This window comes from Castanea sativa, chromosome 9, assembly GCF_040712315.1.
Source record: "Castanea sativa cultivar Marrone di Chiusa Pesio chromosome 9, ASM4071231v1".
NCBI classification, from domain to species: Eukaryota; Viridiplantae; Streptophyta; class Magnoliopsida; order Fagales; family Fagaceae; genus Castanea; species Castanea sativa.
The window spans coordinates 387,871-405,438 of record NC_134021.1 but is presented as its reverse complement, the minus strand read 5'-3'; the positions used below and the strand labels follow the sequence as shown (position 1 = coordinate 405,438).

Genomic DNA, 17,568 nt, shown 5'->3' with positions numbered 1-17,568 from the left:
AGACCATCCTCAAACTTAACTGATGAGTGTTTTTCTTTTCAACTTGTTCGTCTTGGTCATTCCAACGTTTACTAACCTATAGTGATTTACATTTAACTCATTGAATGTTCAATAACAAACCTACTCTCTAACAAATTTATTGTTTTGAGCTTATTGAGCCATTGTCCAAACCTTTTGAGCTTTGGATCCAACTATGTCCTTACATCATCTTTTTGCCAATTTATTTACTATATGGCATAAAATAACTGCTACATTTATTTAATTAATTTTTTTTATATTAACACTACCAAAGCTTATGTGGTGGTTTAAAACTGTCATTTTGACATAAAAAATAAATAACCCCCTATAAAAAATGACATGGAAAATTGTGAAGCTACCAAAGCCTAATTATATTAGTTTACATATTTGAGAAACGTTATATTTACAATATTTAAAAAAAAATATTCACAATATTTTCACAACAAAACATAAATTATAAATGGTAAATTGTTATTGGTTCTAAACTTCTAATTTGAACCCACAATTAAAATTGCTTTTTGGCCCACTTGTAACAACCATGACAACCTGTCACTTAACATAGCATTTCTTTTGCGTATTTATATACAATCATAATTGGGCCATTCTAAAAATATTTTTGGGCCGCGGCATGTGAAATCCTTTTTTGTCGAACTTCACTGGTTGAGAAAGATCTCCTTCTAACTCTCGAAGTATCTGCTTTTTAGCAAGAATAGCAATAGGGTTAGGGTTATATTCCATCGTGAAAAATGAATAAGGGTTGTACGCAATCGCAAAGAATAATGCCTTTGTACCAGTTTCAGAACTAGTTCAGCTTTTGATAGCCAACTAGGAAAATCTAAATTCCATAAACGTTCTGGTAATTTTGAACATTAAAAGACAACAACCTGCCAAAACTTAGCAATGTATTGATACAAAAACCTAGATGTTCCATTTACTTTACAAAATAATTAACTAAAAAATTTTTGTACTAAACAAGATGATGGGCATTACAGTTCACAAACACAATAAGGGCGAAGGAGGTCTATCATTTGTAATTTTTTGATGCTAAAAAAGAATGAAGATAAGACGATTAGACAAAGAGACAATTATTTCAATTTTTCAATATTAGCAAGTGGTAGAGTTACCTGGCTCATTCCTGGCCGTTTCTCGCGTGGTAGATTCACACATTTATCAGCACAACCAACCATTCGAGCCATTTCTTTAGAGTCAAAGTTCTTTTCCAACCTTTTATCAACGAAAGCATCAAATTTATCCTTTTTCAAAGCTGGTGAGAGCAAAGGCTTTACCTAAAATTCCATAACAGTGAAGTGTTATTTGTCTCATGTCACTCAAGCTATGTATAAGAATGAAGAAAACAAGCCTAAGCAAGATCAGGCAAGCATGACAGAAGAAGGTGAAAGCTACAAGGGTATCTGCAGAACAAGTTCAAAGCTAAATGACACAAGTGAAGGCTTAGAACATGTAATAGTTAGTTATAGGATCTGTAGCACGTGTTAAAGTTAGTTTGTTTTGCTTCTTCTTTGTGTATATATACCAGTCCTGTACTCTAATTTTCTAATTAATAAGAATATGCATCTTTCAATACAAGTTTGATATGGTATCAGAGCTTCTTTCTAGAATTCTCTCTCAATTTTCTCTCAATTTCTAGATTTTCTCCAATCTCTGTTATAGGGTTTGGTATTTTCTTCGAAGTTTCTTCAAAATTTTCTTCTCCAATTTTCCTTTTCTTTCATCTTGCCAAAGCTTTTTCTTGTTATCAATGGCTTCCACTGCTACTTCATCAGTTCCTGCAGCAGAGAGTGCTCCTCCATCTGCTCAGGATTCTCCAATGGATGACCCCTTGTTTTTGCACCATGGAGAAAGTCCAAGCAAGTATGAAGGGGAAGAGCTTAAGGATCCTAGTGCTTATAAAAGGCTTGTTGGAAGGTTATTGTACTTAACAATTTCTAGGCCAGACATTACATTTGTTGTCCATAGGTTGAGCTAGTACATGTCCAAGCCAAGGAAGCCACATCTGGATGCAGTGCATAGGGTGTTACAGTATTTGAAGAATGAACCAGGCAAGGGTCTTTTGTTTTCAGCTAGCACAGAGTTGCATGCAAAGGGCTTCACAGACTCTGACTAGGCTGCTTGTCCCAACACCAGGAGGTCTGTCCCAGACTATAGTGTTTTCATTGGTGATTCTTTGGTCTCATGGAAGTCAAAGAAACAATCAACAGTCTCTAGATCATCTGCATAAGCAGAGTATAGAGCAATGGCAGTGGCTACTTGTGAAATAGTATGGATATTGTACTTTCTTAAGGACAGTGGTGTTGAACACAAAAGGGAAGCTTTGTTGTTTTGTGATAATGAAGCAGCCTTGCACATCAGATCAAATCCAGTGTTTCATGAAAGGACCAAGCATATTGAAATAGATTGTCATATGGTTAGAGACAAAGTGTTAGAGAAGGTTATGAATTTGAATCATGTTAGAACTCATTGTCAGCTTGCAGATTTGCTGACTAAGGCATTGAATTTTAATCAATTTTCAACTCTGGTTTGCAAAATGGGAATGATTAATATACATTCAGCAGCTACCCTTGAGGGGGAGTATCAGAATGAAGGAAACAAGCCTAAGCAAGATCAGGCAAGCATGACAGAAGAAGGTGAAAGCTACAAGGGTATCTGCAGAACAGGTTTAAAGCTAAACGACACAAGTGAAGGCTTAGAACATGTAAAACGACCTGTAGCTTGTATTAGTGTTTAATTCAGTTGTTAGTTCACACATGTAATAGTTAGTTATAGGATCTGTAGCATGTGTTAAAGTTAGTTAATTTGTTTTGCTTCTTCGTGTATATATACCAGTCCTGTACTCTAATTTTCTAATTAATGAAAATATGCATCTTTCAATACAAGTTTCATACTATGCAATTAAAATGTTGCATCTTTTAAGAAGAAAAAAAATATTGAAGTTATAACAGCCTAAACTAAATGAGGGTTACACTAAAACGCATAACTGACACTCTTTTCCACCACCAGTTCTTTTAAAAGGATTTACCTATCAAAAAAAGTGTTCTTTAAGAGCCATATTGGCATCATTTTATTGGAAGAACTAATTATGTGTGGCAAGTTTATGTGACGTTTAACGGAAAATAAGGATAGAGGGGTTGCCATTGCACACATAATATAACTTTAAGGAGTAAAATCCAATTTCTGAAATTTTCAGTGTAAAATTTAATAACTCCCTAACTTAAGGGTGTAATTTTTACTTTAGCCTAAATTTTTTTATTAAGAGGAGAACCTAAAACCAATGCACACATACATACAAACACAGAATAGGACACCATGAAGGAATAATGAAAACCCCTGCCCCCTATGCAAATGAACCACATAATTGCAAAAAAAAATTTGTTCCAAACAAAGTGATTGTTCTTTTTAATATTTCAACCAAAAAAAAAAAGTTATATCCCAAGATGATCTGATTACATTGACAAAGTATAGTGAACAATTAAGGACTAGTGATCATGGTATACATACCCACTCAACCATGCTATTACCGCGGAAGCGTTGATTTTTTCCGATAGGTTTGAGTCCAGTAACCATCTCCACAAGCACAACACCAAAGGAGTAAACATCCAACTTATCAGTGATCTGTCCATCAGAAGAATACATTGGATCCACATAACTGCATTTGGTGAATACAGGATTATTTCAAGATATTAAGAAACAATTAATTCAAAAGTTAAAAAGAATATGTAATAGCCAAGCCATCATTGGTTTTTAAGCATTAATTAGGCCGCCCCAAAACTAAAATTCATGGCAGCACCACAGGTTTGCGGAAAGAACACAGAGATATGGATCTTACCCAATAGTTCCCATTAATTCAGTGGAGCAGTAAGCATCAGCATCTGATAAAAACCTAGCAAGCCCAAAATCTGCAACCTGAACAAAAGATCCCAGGTACATTATTTTTCATAAAAGTCAATATTTAAAAAGGTATTTAATTATGAAATGAGAATGAAGTTTTTCCATATAACTTATGCCATGCAAACAGCACCATGCAAATAAGTGACACAAAACCTTTTGTTTGCTGTGGGCAGAGGAAAAGAGAAAAAGGAATAAAAAATTTTCCCATCATGGCAGCATCTCTTGACCCATTTCGAGCCAAGGATAATCCCAATCGATTTAAATCTAGAACTTTCTAAACTCAATCACAGATATAGATGGAGAAGCAAGTCAAAAATAAACAATGGAGACATTCATGTATAGATATTTGAAACTAAACAAATAATCCTCTGAAACTTAATAACCTTACCTTTGCATCAAAGTTATCATCAATAAGAATATTAGCTGCCTTGATGTCACGGTGTATTATCCTAGGCTGACCTGAAGAACATCCAAAGGAGAGTGAAACTATAACCAGAAATATTTTTAATGTTTGCAATGTAAAGATAGAACATAAAGGAAACTCACAGTCCTCAAGCAGATATGCCAATCCTTTTGCAGCGCCTAGAGCTATTTTCATTCTATTTGGCCAGCTCAGAGTAGGTGCCCCCTCTCCTGCAATGTCATTTTTCTTTAATAAAACAATGTTTGGTAATTTAGAAAATAAGGTTACTAGACCAAAATCAAGTTGAAAAAAAATGATCTCAATCTTAACAACACATTGAAATCCAACTTGCCATTAAAACTCTCAGGACGGTATAACCCTATAGGAATGCTACTTGAAATGACAACCCAATGATGCTACTCAGTGAAGTTTAATCACCAATTTGACTATTTTTACTCTCTCTCTTTTTCACATAAGGTTATTAAAGAGGTTTATGCCTCTCCACTAATACTTTCGGCCAATTAAGTTGCATTTAAGAGGTTTGTATCAATTAGAGAAATCTAGAGAAATATTTAACAATGCAAAAGATCTTTATCTTCTACAACAACTCCACTTCTCTATATTTAACAACGCAAAAGTCATCTTCTGATTTTGCTTATATTTTACCGTATTTTGAAGCAACTCTTGAGTTCATAGTAAATTAAGTATAAATTTATTTGTTTAAAAAAAAAAATTTATTATACATTTCATAAAGTAAGCCCCAATTCAATTACTTTTGACAACTTTATCTACTAGTTCTGCACTTCTACTTATACAACTAAAATCTTTCAAGTATCTTAATACTCTAGATATTTTCAGTTTATAGCTTTTTCATTCAAGTTTTACCATGAAAATGCTTTCCCTTGGTCATTTTTTCTATCTCATGAAACTTTATGGAATTCTTGGGGTCATTCCAGTAATCCTGCACTTTGTGAACTAGTGATGCAAATTCTTGATTGACTTAGAACCAACATAGGAAAAATTAAGTGGAGCTAACCAATCAAATCATGACTATGCTTAAATTGCTTATGGACCTTCACTTTTTTAATAGATTATCTAGGGGAAATTATAACTTCTTGCTCTATTCTTTCAATAACAACAAGACATTTCCGTTTGTAAGAACAAAAGAGACAAGTATATTTTATATTTAAGACCATCAACATGAATTATCATCCCCCAACAAAAAAAAAAGGTTACAGATGAAACAAAATAAAATATAATCACCAAAAAGACTTACCATGTAGATGAAAATCCAACGTTTTGTTTGGGACAAAGTCATAAACAAGCATTCTCTGTGCCCCATCTATGCAGTATCCAACCAGTGAAACAAGGTTTTTGTGACGGATACAGCTAATGATAATAACCTCTGCCTGAAATTCCTTCTCCCGCCGTCCACTTCCAGATTTCAACTGCTTAATTGCAACTTTTTTGCCACCTGGAAGGGTTCCTTTATAAACATAACCAAAACCACCTTCACCAAGGGATTCGGAGAAATTTTTAGCTGCCTTGGCTAAATCTTCATTTGAAAATTGCTTCAGAGAATAATCTGAGAGGTTGCCAAGGGATGGTGATGGCTTTTGTTTCTCAGAGTCTGGGACATCAAAAGGTTCATCTGGAGAATCAAAGATCAGCACAAAAAATAAATAAATCAGCAAGTATGAGTTAATATCATAATAAGTAGCAGTTTCTGAAAATACATATAAGCTAGATCATAAATTAAATGAAAGATTTTCATTATCAAGAAAAATGAAAGATAAAATACTGCGTTCAATGAGATCCATTTGATGATAAAAGGTAAAATAAACGGATACAACTCCCATGGCCACGTGCTGCACCTCTTCTTCCACGAGAGGCTATTATTGGATTGAGGAATTATGGAAAATTAGTAAAGAATAAAAAAGAAACTTCTGGATATACTTTGAGAGTGTTAGGCATCTGTACCATCTGTACCTATTTTTGTAGAATAGTATTGTGTTGTAAGTGATGGGTATAGCGGTTAGCAATGAGTAGTTGGATTAGTTAGCTTAGTTAGCTAATAATCCGGAGGTCAGTTAGAAGCTGATGCTTGTATAAGAAGAGAATAGTTCATTGTATCTTGTCATTGATGATTAACATTGTGCTTATGAAACTGACTCTCTCTCTCTCTCTCTACATTTCTGCTATGTAGGTCTAGGTGCCCTTGAAGTGACCTACTACAATATCCCTAATCCCATTCTGATTCTTAACATCGGTATCAAAGCCAACCACCACGTCGAGTAATCAAACGCAACTTGTTGAGTATGAGATCAAATAAGTTGCGGTTTCGTGGTCGCATCTCGAAGGGGGTGACCTAGAGGTTAGATTAAAATGTCTTCTTAAGTCATTGAATAACTGAGATGTGAGTGGAGTCGCCAAAAAAGAGAAAGGGCTACCATTGGGTTTGTGTCAATTGAGTGAAATGTCGTGTACATCGGCTGTGGAGTATGGTGGCATGTTACGATCCAAGTTTCCCACATGGATTAAGTGCAGGCTTAAGCATGTGTATATAAGCTCTTGGTCCACCCTCTCCTTGCAAGTTAGTTTTCAAGGACGAGTTTTGTCCATGAGTTTGTATCATTTTTTTATCTTAATAAAAAAATGCTAAATTTTGAATTGATCACACATCAGTTTGTAAGATCAAATAATAAAACTAGTATACACTTCTGATTGATCACACATCACTGTGCATCATAATTTGACACTCAACCCGTAACAAACCTCATAATGTGCCTCCATGATCTTATACAAACCTCATAATATACCTCCAAACATCATAATGTACCTCCATCATCTTATACAAACCTCATAATATACCTCCATAATCTTATGTTACAATTTTGTACGTTATCTTATCATTCTTTTTATATAGCATTTTCGTACAATTTTATACCATTATAGAAAGGAAAATGTCAAAACTACTATCAATTTTTTTACAAATCGATCTAGCAATTAATGTGATTGATGTCACATCAACAATTATATATATATATATATATATATATATATATATAGTTTTTTTGTGGTTAATAGTTGACCTAGTAGTTTGTGAGGCTTTTTATAAGACCTTAAGGCTTATGTAGTAAAATTTGTAATTTATATAACATGATTTATCACTCAAATGCTAAAGCTACTTCCAATTTTATTATAGAAGTCTAACAAACGGAAATTTGCAAAAGTATAACCAACGGAAAATGTGATTGGCGCCAAATCAATAACATGGTAAACATAGTTTTATTAAAATTTGTATTAAACTAGGGCTCTAGGATGTATAGCATGAAATCTCTAATAGAACACCACAAAGTTCATCTACGGAAAATTCACAATTACAAACAACAACAATAGAACATAATCTAAACATTAAAAAGAAATTAAATAACAAAATCAATTAATTTATTTAATCATATTTCCACTTTGAATTTATTAAAGTTTATTAGAATGAAAAAAATATTTACTAAACGATCTACTTGATTATCAATTATTTTAATTATAAATTACTAAGCAACAAAATTTGAGTAAAAGATCAACATCAATGCCTAGGAATTCACTTTATTTTTTTAAAAAGGTTATACCTAGGAATTCACAGCCCTCATCGATCTCAAGAGCTAATAACAACATGAAACATAAAAAAAAAATTATAAAAATTCATGGATATATTCACCAAATGTACAGATCGTAATCCATGACTATTAAAATAGGGGAAAACCCCATTACTCACTACATGAATAGATCAAAACATGTAAAAGAAAATAATTGAAGTAATTTCAAATTTCTCTTAGGCATTTTGTCACACTTTTAATGGTGATGAGGCTAAACTCTTTTCACATGTAAGGCCCTAAAAGTCCCAACTATTATAGGTTATGTGAGGGCAAATATAAAATTCAAACTACAAATTGTAGACCTAAAGTTGTAAACTAAATAACTGAATTCATTTGATTTAGACTTTGAATATATTTGAATTTTTATTAATTAAAGTTCATATAATTTGTTCAAAATACTTTAAATTATATGTGCATATATTTTAACTGAGCAATTGCATCAGTCTGTGCAAAATTTCTTGTCTATTTTAACATAAGAACCCACTTTTTCTATTTTACATAGCCACTTATTCAAAACTCTCACATCAGTTTATCTATTATACACACTATTTTCTTTAAATAATCATTTTATATTCTTTTTTTATTATTTCAACAACCTTACTAGTCAAACCCACTTTCTCTCTTTTCTTTTCTGAACACTATTTTCTTTCTTTATCTTCTTCTTTCTCTCATCTTTCTTCACTGGTAAAGTTTTCTTCTTTCGCCCATTTCTTCACCGGAAAACTCCATAAACAAACCAAAAATCTTCACTTCAACACAAACCCATGTCAATCTAAGTCCATTTGGGTTGGATCTGGCGATGGCAGCAAGGCAGATGCAGCGGCAGCAGCAAGGCGGATGCGGCGGCAGCAGCAAGGTAGATCCGAAGGCAGATCTGACTGATTTCCGTTGGGTTTTTCATGTCGGTTTCTGTTGGATTTTTCATATGGGTTTTTCATTGGATTTAGTTTTTATTGATTTTGGTTTGGATTTGGAATGGGTTTTTCGGCGGGTTTGGGTTGCGGTGGTGATAGTTGGGTTGTGCTGAGTTGGTGGTTGGATATTTGTCTTCTTTTTTTTTTGCTAAGTTGTTGTGATCGTTGGGAAATAGAGGGAACCCGAATGAGGTGGAGAGTTAGATCAAAGAGAAAAAGAGAGAGTGAGGTGGAGAGAGAAAAATAATAATAAAATACTAAATGCAAGAGCTACAGTAACCATGCATATATGCACGGTTACTGTAGTAGTTGTGCATTTATGCACACTTTTACACCCACTGATGTGGGTGTTTCTTTGTTCAAAATATGTAAAATGAAATGTTTTTTGTATTTTGCAAGACTTTGCATCTGCTGATGCGGATGCTCTAATATTCCTATCTATTAGTACTCAGATAAACGTGGTGATATAATCTATTGGATTTGGATGATAAAGTTCAAAAAATAAAAATAAAGGATTTGGATGATAATAATAATAATAATAAACAGTAAACACATTCTTTTTGTTAACAAATGAAAGCATGTATATAATTGAAATTTAAAATTTCAAAAAGTTGTTTTAATTTTCAAAACACTGCAGTAAATTCACATGAGATGTCAGGTGGCTCATAAACCAAGAGCCACAACTACCGCATAAAAGAAAAGAAAAATAAAGGATGGTATGACTCAAAACATGAGAAGAAGGAAATAGAAGAAAGGGTGGGGAAGACAGAGAAAACTTGAGTAGGAGATGGAGATGACCAGCAACATGAGATGACAACAGGAAAAATGTGGTAACAACAGCAATGACGTGAGTTTGATACATTCCAGTATCAAGCGGTAAATTTTAGAGGTGATTTGGTACTAGTTAACTGGCTGGAACAGAAAATACCGTCATGTATGGAACGGTATCGACTTCCTTGGCTGTGGCTAGTGAGTAAGATCCAAATTGCAAGGGCGGCAGGGTATTCAGGTTTTATGCGTGGCAGTGTGCGTCTGAACTCTGAAATTTTCAAGGGGTGTTTCGTACATGTTTTCAAATAACAATTTTCAGTTTTTAAACAACATAATACGTATTTTCACACACTTTTTCACCCACACGTATTTCTACACATGTTTTCAAACAAAAAATTTCAATTTTTAAGTGCATGTACCATACACCCCCTCAATTTGGGAGTTTTCAGAAACAAAGTCGTGAAACGAAATCATGTAGTCAGGTTTTCAAAGTGAATCATGCGGTATTTAGTAAGTGTTTATAGTATTTATAGATAAATAAATATACTTATTAAATAAATAAAAATAAAAACAAAAAACCTTACTTTTACCTTTAGGTCCTTGTGGTTGTGTTAAAGCACCACTGTCAGTGTGACTGTAAATATACTCCTCCGGTCTCTTGCCATTTCTTCGTCTATAGAAAATTATGAAAATCCTCACCAAATACAACAAAATTATAATATGAAAAGGATGGATAAGCAACCCTACCTGAGTATGCAAAGTTCCCTTGTCTCAGGGGTTGGCATTCGAGGACAAGTGTTAGGAACAGGGGGAGGGAGTGGAGTGATTTTATTTTGCCTTCCTGTCACACGGCTTTTTTCCAATAGAGTAAATGCAGATTAGAAAGCATTCAAAAACTAGTTCAATCACATGACATTTATGTTTTGTCCACAATTGGAACTATAAATACTGAGGCTATATCCTCATTGAAATTATGAGCAAAACTCAGGTAGAATTACTTCAGTGTTATACCTTGTGTTTTCAGTTAAATTCAACCACATACATGCATGCATAGGTCAATGCAATAAAAATGGTATTATCTTTCCCAAAGATAATTAAATTCAACCATATAACGGCTAGAAATCACATGTTGAGTATAGTTGGGAACTTAAAGTACTTAAGTTTTATTCATAAATTATTGATTGTCCAATTACCTCCTTTATGCAGCAAAGCTCTCATTTCAACATGAATCAAGTTTTCACGAAATACTATTATAATATGAAAAAGATGGATAAGAAACCCTACCCAAGTATGCCAAGTTCCATTGCTGCTTTGTACTGCAAGGGAATCTCCATTAGGGCAGCCAAAGCAAAAGCTGTTTCTTTCTCGGAGGGTGTTACAACTTTAGACATAATTGCAGTGAAGTTAACAAACTACAAACAGAGAAGACATATTTTAAAAGTCAATGCATGTTGAATTATATTCAACTTATATGGAACGATACAGAGAATTACATGGAATTCAAATCTAATTGTGTACTACTACTGTGATACCTGAAAATTATCATATTCACGTTGAGGGATCTTGTCATCAAAGTTCTTCATGCCTTCCCAGGGTCCGTCACCAACTCCGACAAGAACAATTGAGAGTGGATATAAACTGGAATTTAAAAATATAAGTGTCCGTGCCTCCACAATATCCACTTATTTCTCAGTTAAAAGTAAGCTTGTAAATTATTGTACAGCATTGACCGACCAAAATTTTTAATCTTAATCTTAGAACTTTGGTTGAGAGTGTTGACAAACATTATTTTGAAATAGTTATAGCCAGTTTGGATGGAGAGGGAGTAGAGAAGAGTAGAGTAGAATTGGCCGGAAATTGAATCCAATTCTCTTGAGTCACAGCAAATTTTGATGAATCCCATTAGGACAAAACAAGGCTTTCTGTACGTAAACTTTGTCTAAAGATGATCTATGACACAGCATATTTCAAGTCAGCAAGTCTCCTCAGCCTTAGTCCACCATTAATATTGCAAAAGCCTAAGTGACTTTTGCTGTGCCCTTTATTACATTAGCACCATTCCAAAGAAATTTTTTTGAGAAAAATTGCCAATGGTTGTCATTACTCTTTAAGGAATCACACTGCCCCATCTAAACCTGTATAGTAACCAGAACAGATTGTATAACTGACAAAAACATTCGATTATAGGACCACGGTATCCACTACATTGCTCACTGCAGACCCACAACAACTAACATAACCAGCACTCAACATATCAAATACAAGAATTAAATAAATTATGGCTTTGAATTCATCTTGTAGTAATTTTTTTCAACAACTCCAATCTTCAGTATATTTTTTTTCTTATTGGACAAAAGAATGCCTACTCTAGTTTTTTAAAGAATAACACACAAAAAGGACAGCAAAATAGCTCATAATGTAATTATAGAATATTGAAGATAAACTATAAGATCAAAAGGCTTGGGGGAGGGGGAGGAAATTTGACAAAAGCCTAAGGAGAAATTTTAAATAATCAATCTGCAAGGTCACCTTGCATTGACAATTGATTTGACTGTTTCTTCTTCCTGTGCACTTAGTTCTGTATCTCTTGTATTGGCGCTTCTTGTAACCTTCAGAATAGAAGACATTGCTCAAAATAAGAATAACTGTGTGCATGCAACAATGTGTCAGTTCAGGAGAGTTTGAGAGGTGACTTTGAATGTAACCTGGCCATCAGCAATGAGAACCAGTACATGGTGCTGGCCACCATTTTTCTGTACAATGTCAATTGCAGCCTCAACTGCCGGAGCATAAGAAGTTGGCCCTTAAACACAATTACACAAATCAAAGCCGTGACTTTTGAGATAAAGCAAAATATTATAGAATGATGTGAAACTAGAAAAGTCCATGGTTTTGATAATGGAAAGCAATTGCAAATTAATGAAAATATCAGCTTTCAAATAAAGGAATATAAACCAACCTCTAAGTTGCAAGTTTGGAACTATTTCTTTGTAGCATGAAAATACTTCATCAAAACCATCGCAAGGTGAATGATCATTGTGAAAGCTAAACACGCCATGATCTTCAGTACTTGCTATAACAGAAAATAAACCCAGTGATTATGTGAAAAAATGAGAGAAACTGGTCCAGATATTCTTTAGGGCACTAGACATACCGTCACCAAAACCATAACAAGGAATTAAGTTGCATTTGCAGAAAGGGGATAAAGTCTTCCCAATGATAGAGATGGCCTTCTCATATGGATTAAGTTCATCTCCAATTGTATGCAAGCTCCGCTTATTGAATGAGACTTTGCCTTCAATAACAAAACCAATGCATTGGCTTCCCAGATATACAAATCAAATGTAAACCATTTTGACAAATAAATGATACTAAAAAGACAAAGTTGTTGCATTGCCTCCACTTTAGATTCTTGACCATGTGATCATTGCATTATAATTAGACTGGATATGCAGTGGCATCATAAGTAGGAGTAGAAATCACATGTTAACAAAGTACAGGGGGGAGGGGAAACAGCCTCCTACACCAAAACTATCTAGTGTCAAGTCTAATGATGCATGACCTTAAGGTTGAGAAAACACTATTCAAGAAGATAATAAGGAACATATATAGTAATTCTTTTCTATTTAAGTTTGATTAAACCCCAGGGTTCTGTAAGGGCGAATAGACAAATATTGACTAGGGGATATCAATTTCTGCTCCATGAATAACTCATACGATAATGAATGAAACTGTATAGCGTGCCATCCTTACTGCCACAAACCTGTCAATTCATTGCTTGCAGTGAAATCAATTCCAACGATAAGATTGGTTGATTCTAGACCTGCCCCTCTCAATGCTGCAGTAACCTATTAGAAAAGAGAGCCATTCAAAAATTTAATTTCATGTTAAAAGTTCTAAATATATCTAAACATATTATAAAAATTCAAAATCCGATGATTTGACAAATGGGAAATGTACAAACTGTCATCCATGGTTACTAAAATTTAGCATTCTGTCCCAAAATCTCAAAATTTAAAATAGTCATCTAACCCATATTTGAAGGCAATGGTCTTTCCAAAAAATTCCCTTTTTCATAACAAAACAAAAGCAAATATCTTAACAGAAAATACTCTTTGAATAAAAAAATGTGTTTGGTATGATAGTTTATTTATTTTACTTATTTGGGACGAAAATTAAAAGTTTGGTATTTCGAGATTTGGGTATTGTGGAACTGTTTGCTTAATGGATTATTTACTTAGTAGCCTGCCAATTTACAATTTGTTTATGGGGCAGTTGTATTGATTCTTGTGTTTAGATATTGCTTATTTTGCTGAAACTGAAATATTATTGCTGAAAGTACTGTAGATAAATGTAAAAATTAGTTGAAATAGTACAGTGAGACTCATGCATAGTGCCAAAAGTGCAGTGAGACCTATAAATAATAGCAAAAATAAGCTAAATAGTGAAATAATTTTAATTTTTAATCCCTACCCAAATGCATACTTAATCTTCGAGTTTCTAAGACATATGGAACGAACGTATTCGACCAAGAAATATTATCAAAACTAGGTTTTATTAAGCCTCATCACCCACGTGAAGAGCGTGCGATGAGGTTTTTTTTTAATGGTCCTATTTTGTAGAGAAAAAAAAAAACTTGATTTTTTTTAATTTTATATATATAATTTTTATTTTGAAAATCTAATTTATAAGTAGATAAAATAATTTAACAATTAATAGAAAAGTTGTCTAAATAATATTTTAATAAGAGTTAAAGTTGTATTTTCACTCAATTATCCTTTAGTTTTATCTCAGGACATTTTTCAATAAAAAAAAAAATCCAAATAAAGAAACCCTTAAATAATAGCACAGATAATTAAAAAATTACTGTTCAGTGTTCATGACCTAAATGAACGTGCAACAGGCGCTGGTTAAAAAAAAAAAAAAAAAAACTCAAACGCGTTTTGCCTGTAGACGTGGACGCAAAACGCAGTACCCAAATTTTCATAACCGTCCGATATCAAGAATTCAAAACAAGCTAAAACCATCTAGCTAGCCCTCTCCTATTTTTTTGAAAAGTTTATAAGTAACTGAATATGTTCTTCGCTTCAAATGAAAATAGCAAAAACAAAATAAATTAAAAAAAAAAAAAGCACATGTAGACAAATGAAAGAAAGGAAAGAAAACCTGTTCAAGTGAGTTGAAATTATCAGGGATGTAACCATATTTCTCCTTGACTGAATACTTTCCTCCTCTTCTTGGTCCATGACGACGACGACTACTACTACTACTACTACTCACTGATGATTCTCTGGGCATAGCTGTAGGATTATGATACGACACCGTTCTTCCTCCGCTGAACTTCCGTTACTGGTAATAATACTTTTTGAAAAGCCATTTTCTACTACTTTCTCAAATTTTCCCAGCTTCCAAAAAAAATCAATCTTTCTCAAACCAGACACTTGGTTGTGAGAGAGAGATTGATAGAAAAAAAGAGGTAGAGGCGGCGGATCTGGTCACGGTGGTTGTCGTTAGTGGCTGGGTAGTCACAGTGGTCCGGTCGGTTAGTGGGTGGGTCACGGCGGCTGGTGCGATTGGGTGTTTTCCGTAAACATTTTTTCTGTTCTTTTTTTGAGAAAGCGTAAACTTTTTTCTGTAGAACGAAACGCAGCTAAAAAGTAACAGGTTGGTGTATTTGTTTTGTATTTCAGTGGAATACTTTCTATTTTTGTGATTTTAAAAGAGTAAGCGGATTGAGACCCCACACTATTGACCAATTACGATGCTTGCCAAAAAACCTTGTTGATCCATTATAAAAATTCAAAATCCGATGATTTGATGAATGGAAACAAAGCTTTGTTTGGATAGAACTTATTGTTGAAAATTAAAAACTGAAAATATTGTAGCAAAATAATTTTAAAATGCGTGAATAATATTGTAGGACCCATTTTTAATAAAAAAAATAGCTGAAAATGAAGTTTGTGGGTCCGTGAATAGTGCACAAATACACTGTTTACAGAAGAAAAGTGGTTGAAAAGTCAGAAATATACTACTACTGTTCATGAACAGTAGCCGTTTGTCCTCCTAAAACGCAGGAAACGCAACGTGTATCCAAACGGATACAAAAATCAAAGAATTAATTAATGGAATCAATAACCGAAAAAAAAAAAAAAAAAAATTCAAACAAGCCTCTCCCAATCATGAGTTTCACTATTTTTGAGTTATGGAGATGAAAACAGAGTTATAAATTATGAAAATATGAAATTCAAATACCCTTAATTTTCGTCCCAAAAAAGCAAAATAAACAAACTATTGTACCAAATACAATTTTTATTATTCAAAGAATATATTTTGTTAAGAGATTTGCTTTTGTTTTGTTATTAAAAAGGACTGTTTTTGGTTGGGGTGACCATCGCCCTCAAATATGGGTTATAAGATATATGTAATTTTAAAATTTTGAGGCCATGTTTGGTTTTTTTTTTTTTTTTTTTATCACTCATCACTTCTCATTCAAATTTCGCCACTTATCACTTAAAAGACCTTAATTTTTTAGAGCCTTTTGGATTTTATTAACCAATATAGGTTATAAAATATATGTCAATTTTAAAATTTTGAGGGCTTGTTTGGTTTATGAGTTCAAACTCACATTTTTACATTTTTAAATAACATTACACACTTTTTTACCCACACGTATTTCAAAAAATTACAAAAATTTCATCTCAATCTACAAAAATCTCATTTTAAACTACTCTACCAAACACCCGAGTCTTTTGAATTTTAATAACCATGATGTCAGTTTGTAATTGTATATTTCCCGAATTCATATCCCGTGCAATACCTAGGGTTTTATACGGTGTGCAATTACTTTAATCCTAGCCATTCAATTGATGTAAGGCTGTTTCTCAAAAAAAAATTTTGATCTAATGCTCAAGAATTGGATAGCTCAGTTAAACACGTCAGCGATTCGTGTGAGCCTCATTTTTCTCAGCTCTTTCAATTTCTCCTCTCTCTCTTCTTCACGCTTACCCCTATTCAAAAATTTCAGAAACTCTCTCTGACTCTCTCTTCCAGCCGAACATGCCTCAGAATCTCTCTCTCTCTCATGCCTCAAAAAAAAGCCACCAGTGATGCTCCGGTTACCTCTCCACCGAAGAATGAATGTGAACCAACAGTGTCTCAGCTACCCACTGATTAGATCTGGTAATCAAATTCATGAAATTTTTTTTCTTCTTTGTGTGATTTCTTTGCCAAAGATCATCCCTTTGTTTCATTTATATCACTAAAAATTATCTATTTCTTTCATTGCTTTTTTTTTTTAAAAAAAAATCTGATTCATTTATTGTTGAATATTTTTGAGATTTTTATAATGGGTATGAAGCCCGGTACCAGTAGAGTGTGCGTGTGTCAATGGCCAAGGACTGGGCTGGTGGGGATTTTGTTAGGTTGTGTCCTCTGATGCCGATGTTTGGTTGCTGGGTTTATCGGTTCCTTGTGTTATGTTTTTGTTTTCATTTCATGAGTTTGAAGGGGAAAAAAATTAGTGTTTACTGTGCAATCTTGTTCATAGCCAGGGATTTAGTTGTTACAGATCAATTCTCAAACATCAGTTGAACCTTGGTGTCTCTGAATTTTATGACACTGTTACTTTTGTCCATAACAAATTGTGAAAATTCAGAAATAAAAAGCATCAGGTTGCTGGATTTACAAAAGAAAAAAAAAGGGTGATGGCATTTACAGACATTTTGTATGCATGCTATTCTTGTAATACTCCCATTGAAGTAGAAAATATTTGAAATATATGCATCATCTGAATTCAAATTAATATATTGGGGCCAGCTGACAATAGTGCCAATTGTAGTAGGGATGTCCATATGGTTCTCATTTCTCAGTAGATTGATAATGTTATATATAAAAAATGATCGTA

The 17,568-nt window shown here is 33.5% G+C and overlaps 1 protein-coding gene across 2 annotated transcripts; it reads right to left on the bottom strand.

The window, feature by feature from the left end:
* Positions 1 to 406: 406 nt before the first annotated feature.
* LOC142609407 (uncharacterized) lies at positions 407 to 15,283 on the bottom strand. 2 transcript variants are annotated; one of them, XM_075780989.1, is made up of 17 exons: positions 14,832 to 15,283; positions 13,429 to 13,513; positions 12,820 to 12,960; positions 12,625 to 12,738; positions 12,359 to 12,468; positions 12,195 to 12,274; positions 11,198 to 11,303; positions 10,950 to 11,077; positions 10,413 to 10,517; positions 10,256 to 10,338; positions 5,604 to 5,978; positions 4,471 to 4,557; positions 4,313 to 4,383; positions 3,863 to 3,939; positions 3,535 to 3,682; positions 1,143 to 1,304; positions 407 to 711 (listed from the first exon to the last, which is right to left on the bottom strand). In XM_075780989.1, the coding sequence occupies exons 1-17, from the start codon at positions 14,961 to 14,963 to the stop codon at positions 607 to 609; spliced, it is 2,109 nt and encodes a 702-aa protein (XP_075637104.1). In that variant the 5' UTR covers positions 14,964 to 15,283; the 3' UTR covers positions 407 to 606. The 2 variants fall into 2 exon arrangements, with proteins under 2 accessions (XP_075637104.1, XP_075637105.1); XM_075780990.1 differs by having other exon boundaries at positions 408 to 711; positions 12,371 to 12,468.
* Between the last annotated feature and the right edge of the window lie 2,285 nt (positions 15,284 to 17,568).

What these genes read in the sequence shown, in the direction of transcription:
- LOC142609407 (XM_075780989.1), bottom strand. Translation starts at nt 14,963, where the DNA reads ATGCCCAGAGAATCATCAGTGAGTAGTAGTAGTAGTAGTAGTCGTCGT. An exon ending in AAATCAATTGTCAATGCAAG is followed by an intron (nt 11,304 to 12,194) that starts GTGACCTTGCAG and finishes TTTAAATTCCAG; the next exon opens with TTTATATCCACTCTCAATTG. An exon ending in AACGGCCAGGAATGAGCCAG is followed by an intron (nt 712 to 1,142) that starts GTAACTCTACCA and finishes GCTAAAAAGCAG; the next exon opens with ATACTTCGAGAGTTAGAAGG.